General features: G+C 46.5%; 1 protein-coding gene across 2 annotated transcripts in view; it reads left to right on the top strand.

The window, feature by feature from the left end:
• Positions 1-378: 378 nt before the first annotated feature.
• LOC109907138 (zinc finger protein 385D) overlaps positions 379-14,181 on the top strand; it is a 34,134-nt gene continuing 20,331 nt past the window's right edge. The window contains exons 1-2 of one of the 2 annotated variants that reach the window (XM_031793430.1): positions 379-642; positions 5,101-5,222. In XM_031793430.1, coding sequence (XP_031649290.1) covers positions 633-642; positions 5,101-5,222 — 132 coding nt within the window. In that variant the 5' untranslated portion in view covers positions 379-632. The remainder of the gene's footprint in view (positions 643-5,100; positions 5,223-14,181) is intronic. The other variant, XM_020504918.2, reaches the window with a different exon arrangement.

Below are 14,181 nucleotides of genomic sequence, written 5' to 3' on the forward strand. Positions count from 1 at the left end.
AGCTATCTAGCTAGCTCTCTGTCACCATTCCACATCATGTCTCAGCTCACGTCTCACAGCGTCTGTGTCCTGAGAAGGTATCTGCTGAAGCCAGACCAAATTGCAAATATAATCCACCAAATTCTTATTATTATTATTATTATTATACCAGCCTCTAAAATCATTGACAGGTAGCTTGATGAAAAGCATCAATAATAGTTTTAAATAAATACATACATATTATTTTGAATAAATATCTCAAATAATTTGGATAGCCTACATGGAGGTATCAGGAAATATGGTCAAAATGCAGACACAGTGGACAGATAAGAGAAACATTTTAGCAGGATGTGTAAACGGACAAACCTTGATCAGATAGTGATTGGAACATAATGATCAGATGACAAAACCCACATGTTGGAGCAAGGTGTAAACAAGGCTAGAGAGACAGCGAGGGAGTTGAGAGGAAGGAGAGTAGCCTACTACAGCAGTGAGAGGTAGACTATTGTGGAGGAGACAAGACTCATTCCGGACCCATCGCACAACTACGTTGCACTAGAGTCGATCTGGCTGCGGGTGAAAGACTTGAGCGGCAGGAGCTGAATTTGCATGACGACGGACTATTGCCTGTTGATAAATTGACGAAAACCAGGATGTATTTTGGTAAGTAGGTACTTCTACAGTAGGAAATTATCAGAATGCATTTAGGTAGCCTAAATATATATATATATGTATATATATTTGTTTTTACGGAAACGGGTTATACAAATTAAAATGTATGTCCCAAGTCTAATCGATATTGTTTTTATGGCTCAGTAGCTTAAATGCGCAGATAGTTGCTTCATTTAGAATGTGTCAGGTAAAGATGCGCTCTTTGCGGGTGTGTGAAACAGAAATAGCCTGTTGCCCATCCTGTATGTTGCCCATCCTGTATGTTGCCCTTCCTGTATGTTGCCCATCCTGTATGTTGCCCTTCCTGTATGTTGCCCATCCTGTATGTTGCCCTTCCTGTATGTTGCCCATCCTGTATGTTGCCCTTCCTGTATGTTGCCCTTCCTGTATGTTGCCCATCCGGCAAAGTTGTTAAGTCTGCCTTTTTGTTTTGTCTTCTTTATATATATACACCAAGCACTTGGTGTAGCACTTTTTTTATTTTTTATTTTTTTATTTCACCTTTATTTAACCAGGTAGGCTAGTTGAGAACACCTTTATTTAACCAGGTAGGCTAGTTGAGAACACCTTTATTTAACCAGGTAGGCTAGTTGAGAACAAGATCTCATTTACAACTGCGACCTGGCCAAGATAAAGCATAGCAGTGTGAGCAGATAACAAAGAGTTACACATGGAGTAAACAATTAACAAGTCAATAACACAGTAGAAACCAAAGGGGGAGTCTATATACAATGTGTGCAAAAGGCATGAGGAGGTAGGCAAATAATTACAATTTTGCAGATTAACACTGGAGTGATGAATGATCAGATGGTCATGTACAGGTAGAGATATTGGTGTGCAAAAGAGCAGAAAAGTAAATAAATAAAAACAGTATGGAGATGAGGTAGGTGAGAAAGGGTGTTGCATGAAATGTTAATGTTGCATGAAATGTTTTACAAAATGTATTCTTGTGTAATGCAGTATAGTATAGCCTAATCAAGTCCCAGTGGGCAAAACGTTAGTTGACAAATCCAACCGAATGTAAATGAAAACTAGACATTGAACTGACGTCTGTGCCCAGGGCCCTTTGTTTATGTTTACGTTGACTTGGCCTACACATTGTCCCAGAGATCGGGCACAACTCTTACCACTTTCTGTCTGAATGTCTCCATGGTCTCAAGGCAATCTGCTGGCATTTCACTGTGTTTTCATTCATGGTCTTTACTGTAATAATGATACTCCTGTTTCCTCACCTCAGAACTCTATGTGGTGATAAAGCATGACAATACTCCCTACTTCATGCCTGATCTGCTACATAATACTCCTCCACAGTCTATCTGCTTCCCAAATGGTACCTTATTCTGTACATAGTGCTTTTGACCAGAGCGCTATGAGCGTGACCAATGGGATTCATTACAAATAATAGAATGCATTTGCCTCCCTGCATGTCTCTCAGCCACAGGGAATGTTATTACTATCTATACAGTTTCCATTACAGGACTATACTCTATACAGAGAGACAGAGAGAGAGAGAGACTGAGACAGAGAGACAGAGCGACTGAGAGAGAGACAGACAGAGAGACAGAGAGAGAGAGCATGGGACTAAGAGAGGGACTGAGAGAGAGACTGAGACAGAGAGAGAGAGACAAAGAAAGCGACTGAGAGAGAGACAGACAGAGAGACACAGCGCGAGAGAGACTGAGACAGAGAGAGACAGAGAGAGAGAGACAAAGAGAGAGACTGAGAGAGAGACACAGAGAGAGAGAGAAACAGAGAGAGAGAGAGAATATTTATGTTTATTTATTTTCCCTTTTGTACTTTAACTATTTGCACAAACTATTTGAGGTTTTGTGAGTCTAATGTTTACTGTTAATTTGGATTGTTTATTTCACTTTTGTTTATTATCTACTTCACTTGCTTTGCAATGTTAACATATGTTTCCCATTCCAATAAAGCCCTTAAATTGAAATGTAATTTAATTTAATTGAGAGAGAGAGAGCTGTGAACTATCTGAGAGAAAAGGCAAGAAGGGCCTTCTATGCCATCAAAAGGAATACAAAATTCGACATACTAATTGTGACCAACCACCTTGATTCGGCCTTATGTAGCAAAATATGAAATTGTGTTTTTTACATTGGATTAAAGCCGAGACAGAGTTACAAAATGGTACATCATACACTGCATTTGAGGAACAATGAAAAAGTAATTCTGCTTTGAAATTCGATAAACTTGTAACCTCACTTTTGAGAAAATGGCCTTTGAATGTTTTGGTACCTACTGTAGAGCTCTTCTTTGTCTACACCCATTCAGCATCATTCACACCCTCTTAAGCTTTACCCCCACCCATCTCTTTAAGGGTTGATCCGAGCATTCTGTCCCTACAACAGCAGTCAAGCACCCAAGCTAACTGGCTAACATTGGCTAGCTTGCTAGCTACTTCCAGACACAAATGAGAGAACAGCTCACTGACCATTTTACTAGCCCTAGCAGAGCTGGTTAGGCTGTTTTTATGTTATCCAGAGTGTACACTTTTTTGCCAACGTTTACTGACACCGGCCATATTCAACGGGTGTTGAGCTTTCGGAAATGTGTCAGTTATTCTGCGCTCTGGCACATTCAGATGAGAATGCTCTAAAATCGGAGTAGATAGCCAGAGGGAATTTACCAGCTACTTCTATCAACAGTTGTCGCAGTGACATTCTATTGAAATTATTACTTACGTAGTGGAGTCTTTTGTTATGATATGTAGCTAGTTAGCTAGGTAAGCAATGAACCATAATCCCAACTCATTACGTTACTACCCTGCATGAATCTGCAAGTAGCTAACCAACCAGGTGAAATGTTAGCTAGCTAACATTAGGCTTTAACTAGCCAAGCAAATGGCTCTGAGATACGAATAATAAGATGATACACGTAACGTAACGTAACGTTAGTTAGCTAGCTAGTTAAAGTGTACTGTTAGCTAGCTAGCTAGCTAACAGTACATTAACTTACACTTTAACACTTTAACTTGAAATGAAAACAACGTTCTGTCAAAATTAGAAACGTGTAATATCTGAAAATGTAGCTAGCAAGACTATCTTACCTGTATACATCATGGATGGACGCTTCTTCGTGTCATGGATGCCATGGTTGCGCTTAGTTTGAAGATGTAATCCGGAGACAGCTGTTTTCTCCATCTCTTTAGCTATCATACTCGAATTTAAGCTGCGTTAGACAGGATTACCTACACATACTGACCAGCTCAAATAGACAGAAGCGTGCTATATGGCAGACCAATCTGAACTCATCTCTCGGCATGTCCAGCCCACTTATTATCTCAGCCAATCATGGCTAGTGGGAAGGTTGCTCGCTTTTTCTGTGGTTAAACCAACTGGCTCATAATTTAACAATTGTATTCGTATTTAGAGATGGCATACAAGTTTGTTATTAAGGCACATGAAGGTTCACATGTTCCAGAATCCATTTCGGCCCCAAAAAAACACATTTTGATAAAACAAAAAACTTTAAGTTCAAATGACTCTCATGTGAAGTAGTGACCACAACATACGCCTAGTTTCCTGAAACGAGTCACAAGTAGGATCTGGCTAAAAATAAAATATAGAACATATTGCTCTTTATGGTTGTGAGGTCTGGGGTCCACTCACCTACCAAGATTTCATAAAATGGGACAAACATTATTTGACCCTAAACAGAGAGTACACAGTGGCAGAATATCTGACCACTGTGTCTGAACCAAAATTAAGGAAAGCTTTGATTATATACAGACTCAGTGAGCATAGCCTTGCTATTGAGAAAGGCAGCCGTAGGCAGACCGTGCTCTCAAGAGAAGACAGGCTATGTGCACACTGCCCTCCAAAATTAGGTGGAAACTGAGCTGCACTTCCTAACCTCCTGCCAAATGTATGACCATATTAGAGAAACATATTTCCCTCAGATTACACAGACTCACAAAGAATTTGAAAACAAATCCAATCTTGATAAACTCCCATATCTATTGGGTGAAATACCACAGTCTGCCACCACAGCAGCAAGATTTGTGACCTGTTATCACAAGAAAAGAGAGAGAGAGAGAGCGAGAAAGGGGGAGATGGAGACAGAGAGAGGGGGGGGGGACAGAGAAAACACATGCACAAACACAGACTCACACATACACACATACACTTGTAGGGTAATCAGGTCTAATGGTTGTGCAGCAGGGTGTGCGTGGGCCTCTGATTGATACGATTATATATTCTGGTTCTGAATCAAACTGTAATCAGGCTCTGTAGAAATGCAAAAACAAAAACATCACTCGATAATCAGGAACTCAGCCACACAAACAAAGCTAATCACAGAGGAGGACACATTAATGAGTTTATGTCCTTGCGTGTGAATGTCAGTAAAGCTGTGATTGACCCCCTCTCCCTCACCCTCTTTTTGTAACGAGAAAAATCTGTTTAGAATTGACTTGATCACTGCGTCTCCTAGGTAACGTCTGTCAGAACACCACCATGCACTCTTTGGCCCGTGGGCCCTCTGCGAATGGTGCCCAAACCTCCATGGCGCTGAAGCCCCTCCTCCCGTTCAGCCTGTTCCCTGGCTTCAGTGAAGTGAGTAGTGGCAATCACCACCATCACCATAGTTACAATGCTGTCAATCACTTTGTTGTCATCACAGAAGATTGATGCCCATACCACCCAGAGCCATATATTTATATGTAAATATATGGCTCTGTTTCCACCTACACACTTGTGTAGATCTGAAGAGATTAGATTAGCAACCAATGTTATTACTGGTATCTCTGCTTTACCCTTCTGATAGGCCAGGTGGAAACACCCCCTAAGGCTTGATTTGGGATTGGGCGCCTGTCACAATAATCCATATTGACACTGAGGTGACCTAGAGTGACCCAGCTAAGGGCCACAACCATTGACAAAGAAAGGTGGGACTCTGCAGGATGATATTCGTCTAATGGTTTAATCATCATGTCACACTGCAGAGACTGAAATCTGGTAAAACACAGCAGTTGAGAAACTAATTTATTACAGTACATGTCAGTTAACCATCTCCCATAGAGATTAGGTTCAAATCAACATGGATAAGTAATACACTATGGGCCTCCTGAGTGGCACAGCGGTCTAAGGCACTGAATTGCAGTGCTTGAGGCGTCACTACAGACATGGGTTTGATCCCAGGCTGTGTCACAGCCGGCCGTGACCCGGAGAAACATGAGGCGGCGCACAATTGTTCCAGCGTCGTCCGGGTTAGGGGAGGGTTTGGCCGGCTGGGTTGTCCTTGTCCCATGGCGCTCTAGCGACTCCTTGTGGCGGGCTGGGTGCCTGCAAGCTGATTGTGCGGCTTGGCAAGGTTTCGGAGGACGCATGGCTCTCGACCTTCGCCTTTCCCGAGTCCGTACGGGAGTTGCAGCAATGGGACAAGACTGTAACTACCAATTGGATATCACAAAATTGAGGAGAAATAATGCAGTCTGTCCTCCATGGGCCCACCATGCGTGCAATTTTCTGTCCGCTTAAAAACTCTGAAATGCAGAGAAACAACATATCACTCTTAATATATATGTATAAATTCAGACCTGACATACCGTACATTGTTATTTTTGTTTTGTTGTTGTCTCTTAGTTAGTAGTACACAATTCTTTGACATTTCTCCACACATCCTAAGGTGAGCTTTACTCCAGTGGTTCCGTGGACCACCAGGGTACTGCAGGTGGTCTGCGATTATTATTATTATTTCTTTATTTTTTGCAGATTTTTGTTTATTACAGTTTTTTTTATTCCCAAAATAATAACAGTTGGGAGTATTAATGGTATTATAAGCAATGTTACATTACTTTTCACAATGTAAATTGTTAACAATAATAATAATCATAATAGGCCATTACATTACATTCATTGCTAAATATGGACTACATTTGGCCTCCCGAATGGCGCAGTGGTCTAATTCACTGCATCGCAGTGTTGTGCCGTCACTACAGCCGTGACCAAGAGTCCCATGGGGTGGTGCACAATTGGCCCAGCGTCATACGGGTCGTTCTATTAGAACTCTCAGTCCAGGGCTTTCTATTAGAACTCTCAGTCCAGGGCTTTCTATTAGAACTCTCTGTCTAGGTCTTTCTATTAGAACTCTCTGTCTAGGTCTTTCTATTAGAACTCTCTGTCTAGGTCTTTCTATTAGAACTCTCTGTCTAGGTCTTTCAATTAGAACTCCCTGTCCAGGACTTTCAATTAGAACTCTCTGTCCAGGTCTTTCAATTAGAACTCTCAGTCCAGGACTTTCAATTAGAACTCTCAGTCCAGGACTTTCTATTAGAACTCTCTGTCCAGGACTTTCTATTAGAACTCTCAGTCCAGGACTTTCAATTAGAACTCTCAGTCCAGGACTTTCTATTAGAAGTCTCTGTCCAGGACTTTCTATTAGAACTCTCTGTCCAGGACTTTCTATTAGAACTCTCTGTCCAGGACTTTCAATTAGAACTCTCTGTCCAGGACTTTCAATTAGAACTCTCTGTCCAGGTCTTTTTATTAGAACTCTCTGTCTAGGTCTTTCTATTAGAACTCCCTGTCCAGGACTTTCAATTAGAACTCTCTATCCAGGACTTTCTATTAGAACTCTCTGTCTAGGTCTTTCTATTAGAACTCTCTGTCCAGGTCTTTTTATTAGAACTCTCTGTCCAGGACTTTCTATTAGAACTCTCAGTCCAGGACTTTCAATTAGAACTCTCAGTCCAGGACTTTCTATTAGAACTCTCTGTCCAGGACTTTCTATTAGAACTCTCTGTCCAGGACTTTCTATTAGAACTCTCTGTCCAGGACTTTCAATTAGAACTCTCTGTCCAGGACTTTCAATTAGAACTCTCTGTCCAGGTCTTTTTATTAGAACTCTCTGTCTAGGTCTTTCTATTAGAACTCCCTGTCCAGGACTTTCAATTAGAACTCTCTATCCAGGACTTTCTATTAGAACTCTCTGTCCAGGTCTTTTTATTAGAACTCTCTGTCTAGGTCTTTCTATTAGAACTCTCTGTCCAGGACTTTCTATTAGAACTCTCTGTCCAGGACTTTCAATTAGAACTCTCTGTCCAGGACTTTCAATTAGAACTCTCTGTCCAGGGTCTTTTTATTAGAACTCTCTGTCTAGGTCTTTCTATTAGAACTCCCTGTCCAGGACTTTCAATTAGAACTCCCTGTCCAGGACTTTCAATTAGAAATCTCTGTCCAGGTCTTTCTATTAGAACTCTCTGTCCTGGTCTTTCTATTAGATCTCTCTGCCCAGGCCTTTGGGCAGGTGGGTGAGTTGCCCCCGTGTTGAAAACGCACTGGCTACTCCTGGCCCCTGAGACATGCTGACTAGTCCTGGCCCCTGAGACACACTGGCTAGTCCTGGCCCCTGAGACACACTGGCTAGTCCTGGCCCCTGAGACACACTGACTACTCCTGGCCCCTGAGACACACTGGCTACTTCTGGCCCCTGAGACATGCTGACTAGTCCTGGCCCCTGAGACACACTGGCTACTCCTGACCCCTGAGACACACTGACTACTCCTGGCCCCTGAGACACGCTGGCTACTCCTGGCCCCTGAGACATGCTAACTAGTCCTGGCCCCTGAGACATGCTAACTAGTCCTGGCCCCTGAGACACGCTGACTAGTTCTGGCCCCTGAGACAAGCTGACTAGTCCTGGCCCCTGAGACATGCTGACTAGTCCTGGCCCCTGAGACATGCTGACGAGTTCTGGCTCCTCAGACAAGCTGACTACTCCAGGCCCCTGAGACATGCTGACTACTCCTGGCCCCTGAGACATGCTGACTACTCCTGACCCCTGAGACACGCTGACTAGTCCTGGCTCCAGAGACACGCTGACTACTCCTGGCCCCTGAGACATGCTGACTACTCCTGGCCCCTGAGACATACGGACTAGTCCTGGCCCCTGAGACACGCTGACTACTCCTGGCCCCTGAGACATGCTGACTCTTCCTGGCCCCTGAGACATGCTGACTACTCCTGGCCCCTGAGACATGCTAACTAGTCCTGGCCCCTGAGACATGCTAACCAGTCCTGGACCCTGAGACACGCTGACTAGTTCTGGCCCCTGAGACAAGCTGACTAGTCCTGGCCCCTGAGACATGCTGACTAGTCCTGGCCCCTGAGACATGCTGACGAGTTCTGGCTCCTCAGACAAGCTGACTAGTCCTGGCCCCTGAGACATGCTGACTACTCCAGGCCCCTGAGACATGCTGACTACTCCTGGCCCCTGAGACATGCTGACTACTCCTGACCCCTGAGACACGCTGACTAGTCCTGGCTCCAGAGACACACTGACTACTCCTGGCCCCTGAGACATGCTGACTACTCCTGGCCCCTGAGACATACGGACTAGTCCTGGCCCCTGAGACACGCTGACTACTCCTGGCCCCTGAGACATGCTGACTCTTCCTGGCCCCTGAGACATGCTGACTACTCCTGGCCCCTGAGACATACTGACTACTCCTGGCCCCTGAGACATACTGACTACTCCTGGCCCCTGAGACATGCTGACTAGTCCTGGCCCCTGAGACACGCTGACTACTCCTGGCCCCTGAGACATGCTGACTAGTCCTGGCCCCTGAGACATGCTGACTACTCCTGGCCCCTGAGACATGCTGACTACTCCTGGCCCCTGAGACATGCTGACTAGTCCTGGCTCCAGAGACACGCTGACTACTCCTTGCCCCCGAGACATGCTGACTAGTCCTGCCCCCTGAGACAAGCTGACTAGTCCTGGCCCCTGAGACAAGCTGACTAGTCCTGGCCCCTGAGACACGCTGACTACTCCTGGCCCCTGAGGGCTCTCCTTTCTGTGCTTGGTAATGAATGTGTAAAATAATTCTATGCCTATGACAAGGTTTCGGAGATAAACAGCAAAACACTTACTCAGAGGAGAATGTTGCCACTTTCACTTCATTTTCATTCCCTCATTTTCAGTGTTTTAGGTTAACACCTACACTTCAAAGTGTGTGTGTGTTTTGTGTGTTTGTGTGTGTTACGACAGCTATCCCTCTAATAACTCTCTCTCTGTAAGGCCACTCTGCCCCTGATGGGAAACTAAACACACGTTGGTCAGGGTCTCACTCCATTTCACTTCTCTTTACCAAACCCTTCCACGTTTCTCTCCTCTGTGAATCCCAAATCACCGCCTCCCCATAGGATAATCCTTTGAAAAAGCCTTTTTGGTTCCGTGTAGAACCCTTTTGTGTTCCATGTAGAACCCCTATCACAGAGGGTTCTACATGGAACCCAAGAGAGTTCTACCTGGAACCAAAATGGGTTCTACCTGGAACAAAAAATGGTTCTCCTATAGGGACAGTCGAAGAAACCATTAAGTGTGTACCAAGTCACTCGGAGGGCCATCTGTTGTCACTTGTTACTGACACCATCAACTTCAGGACACACTCGTGACATGAATGATGCAATTCATGTTCCACTTTTAAATAATAAAACAAGCATGAAACAAAACCCCCCTGCAGTTTTACAAAATATAAACCTGAGTAACAATTAATGATGCCGTATTCAGAAATCACTCCACCGTTTCCTGGTTGGTAAAATCCTAATAGTTTGTGATGAAACAAGCAAGTATAGTGAAGAGAATCATAGTACCATCTAAACCCCTGTGAAATATATTTTCCATAACCAAAAATATAGAATTTTCAGCTGTTTGAAGCTAGTGCACAAAACTGAAAGTAAAACACACAAAAATGTAACTAAAGAACAGGAAGCATATAAATAGTATCTAAAGGACAGGAAGCATATAAATAGTATCTAAAGGACAGGAAGCATATAAATAGTATCTAAAGGACAGGAAGCATATAAATAGTATCTAAAGAACAGGAAGCATATAAATAGTATCTAAAGGACAGGAAGCATATAAATAGTATCTAAAGGACAGGAAGCATATAAATAGTATCTAAAGGACAGGAAGCATATAAATAGTATCTAAAGGACAGGAAGCATATAAATAGTATCTAAAGGACAGGAAGCATATAAATAGTATCTAAAGGACAGGAAGCATATAAATAGTATCTAAAGGACAGGAAGCATATAAATAGTATCTAAAGGACAGGAAGCATATAAATAGTATCTAAAGGACAGGAAGCATATAAATAGTATCTAAAGGACAGGAAGCATATAAATAGTATCTAAAGGACAGGAAGCATATAAATAGTAACTAAAGAACAGGAAGCATATAAATAGTATCTAAAGAACAGGAAGCATATAAATAGTATCTAAAGGACAGGAAGCATATAAATAGTATCTAAAGGACAGGAAGCATATAAATAGTAACTAAAGAACAGGAAGCATATAAATAGTATCTAAAGGACAGGAAGCATATAAATAGTATCTAAAGAACAGGAAGCATATAAATAGTAACTAAAGAACAGGAAGCATATAAATAGTATCTAAAGGACAGGAAGCATATAAATAGTATCTAAAGGACAGGAAGCATATAAATAGTATCTAAAGGACAGGAAGCATATAAATAGTATCTAAAGAACAGGAAGCATATAAATAGTAACTAAAGAACAGGAAGCATATAAATAGTATCTAAAGGACAGGAAGCATATAAATAGTATCTAAAGGACAGGAAGCATATAAATAGTAACTAAAGGACAGGAAGCATATAAATAGTATCTAAAGGACAGGAAGCATATAAATAGTATCTAAAGGACAGGAAGCATATAAATAGTATCTAAAGAACAGGAAGCATATAAATAGTAACTAAAGAACAGGAAGCATATAAATAGTATCTAAAGGACAGGAAGCATATAAATAGCACACATGGAACAGATACACTTCTTCTTAGATTAGCTTTCAATGAGAAAGACATGTCCCCCCTCTCACTCCCTCCATGTCCCCCCTCTCACTCCCTCCATGTCCCACCTCTCACTCACTCCATGTCCCCCCTCTCACTCACTCCATGTCCCCCCTCTCACTCCACCCATGTCCCCCCTCTCACCCCCCTCTCACTCCCTCCATGTCCCCCCTCTCACCCCCCTCTCACTCCCTCCATGTCCCCCCTCTCACTCCCTCCATGTCCCCCCTCTCACTCCCTCCATGTCCCCCTCTCACTCCCTCCATGTCCCCCTCTCACTCCCTCCATGTCCCCCCTCTCACTTCCTCCATGTCCCCTCTCACCCCCTCTCACTCCCTCCATGTCCCCCTCTCACTCCCTCCATGTCCCCCTCTCACTCCCTCCATGTCCCCCCTCTCACTCCCTCCATGTCCCCCTCTCACCCCCCTCTCACCCCCTCCATGTCCCCCCTCTCACTCCCTCCATGTCCCCCTCTCACCCCCCTTTCACTCCCTCCATGTCCCCCCTCTCACTCCCTCCATGTCCCCCTCTCACTCCCTCTATGTCCCCCCTCTCACTCCCTCTATGTCCCCCTCTCACCCCCCTCTCACTCCCTCCATGTCCCCCACTCACTCCCTCCATGTCCCCCCTCTCACTCCCTCCATGTCCCCCCTCTCACCCCCCTCTCACTCCCTCCATGTCCCCCCTCTCACTCCCTCCATGTCCCCCTCTCACCCCCCTCTCACCCCCTCCATGTCCCCCCTCTCACTCCCTCCATGTCCCCCTCTCACCCCCCTTTCACTCCCTCCATGTCCCCCCTCTCACTCCCTCCATGTCCCCCTCTCACTCCCTCTATGTCCCCCCTCTCACTCCCTCTATGTCCCCCTCTCACCCCCCTCTCACTCCCTCCATGTCCCCCACTCACTCCCTCCATGTCCCCCCTCTCACTCCCTCCATGTCCCCCCTCTCACCCCCCTCTCACTCCCTCCATGTCCCCCCTCTCACTCACTCCATGTCCCCCTGTCACTCCCTCCATGTCCCCTCTCACTCCCTCCATGTCCCCTTCTCACTCCCTCCATGTCCCCCCTCTCACTCTCTCCATGTCCCTTCTCTCCTCACTCCCTCCATGTTCCCCCCCTCTCACTGCCTCCATGTCCCCTCTCTCACTCCCTCCATGTCCCCTATCTCCTCACTTCCACCATGTCCCCCCTCTCACTCTCTCCATGTCCCTTCTCTCCTCACTCCCTCCATGTCCCCCCTCTCACTGCCTCCATGTCCCCCCTCTCACTCCCTCCATGTCCCCCCTCTCACTCCCTCCATGTCCCCCCTCTCACTCCCTCCATGTCCCCCCTCTCACAACCTCCATGTCTCCCCCTCTCACCCCCTCCACGTCCCCCCTCTCACTCCCTCCATGTCCCCCTCCCACAACTTCCATGTCTCCCGCTCTCACCCCCTCCATGTCCCCCCTCTCTCTTCCTCCATGTCCCCCCTCTCACTCCCTCCATGTCCCCCCTCTCACAACCTCCATATCTCCCCCTCTCATCCCCTCCATGTCCCCTCTCTCACAACCTCCATGTCTCCCCCTCTCACCCCCTCCATGTCCCCCCTCTCACAACCTCCATATCTCCCCCTCTCACCCCCTCCATGTCCCCCCCCTCTCTTCCTCCATGTCACCCCTCTCACTCCCTCCATGTCCCCCCTCTCACCCCCTCCATGTCCCCCCTCTCACCCCCTCCATGTCCCCCCTCTCACCCCCTCCATGTCCCCCCTCTCACTGCCTCCATGTCCCCCCTCTCACTCCTTCCATGTCCCCCTCTCACCCCCCTTTCACTCCCTCCATGTCCCCCCTCTCACTCCCTCCATGTCCCCCTCTCACTCCCTCTATGTCCCCCCTCTCACTCCCTCTATGTCCCCCTCTCACCCCCCTCTCACTCCCTCCATGTCCCCCACTCACTCCCTCCATGTCCCCCCTCTCACTCCCTCCATGTCCCCCCTCTCACCCCCCTCTCACTCCCTCCATGTCCCCCCTCTCACTCACTCCATGTCCCCCTGTCACTCCCTCCATGTCCCCTCTCACTCCCTCCATGTCCCCTTCTCACTCCCTCCATGTCCCCCCTCTCACTCTCTCCATGTCCCTTCTCTCCTCACTCCCTCCATGTTCCCCCCCTCTCACTGCCTCCATGTCCCCTCTCTCACTTCCACCATGTCCCCCCTCTCACTCTCTCCATGTCCCTTCTCTCCTCACTCCCTCCATGTCCCCCCTCTCACTGCCTCCATGTCCCCCCTCTCACTCCCTCCATGTCCCCCCTCTCACTCCCTCCATGTCCCCCCTCTCACTCCCTCCATGTCCCCCCTCTCACAACCTCCATGTCTCCCCCTCTCACCCCCTCCACGTCCCCCCTCTCACTCCCTCCATGTCCCCCTCCCACAACTTCCATGTCTCCCGCTCTCACCCCCTCCATGTCCCCCCTCTCTCTTCCTCCATGTCCCCCCTCTCACTCCCTCCATGTCCCCCCTCTCACAACCTCCATATCTCCCCCTCTCATCCCCTCCATGTCCCATCTCTCACAACCTCCATGTCTCCCCCTCTCACCCCCTCCATGTCCCCCCTCTCACAACCTCCATATCTCCCCCTCTCACCCCCTCCATGTCCCCCCCCTCTCTTCCTCCATGTCACCCCTCTCACTCCCTCCATGTCCCCCCTCTCACCCCCTCCATGTCCCCCCT

This window comes from Oncorhynchus kisutch, linkage group LG17 (genome assembly GCF_002021735.2).
Source record: "Oncorhynchus kisutch isolate 150728-3 linkage group LG17, Okis_V2, whole genome shotgun sequence".
In the NCBI taxonomy this organism is placed as follows: Eukaryota; Metazoa; Chordata; class Actinopteri; order Salmoniformes; family Salmonidae; genus Oncorhynchus; species Oncorhynchus kisutch.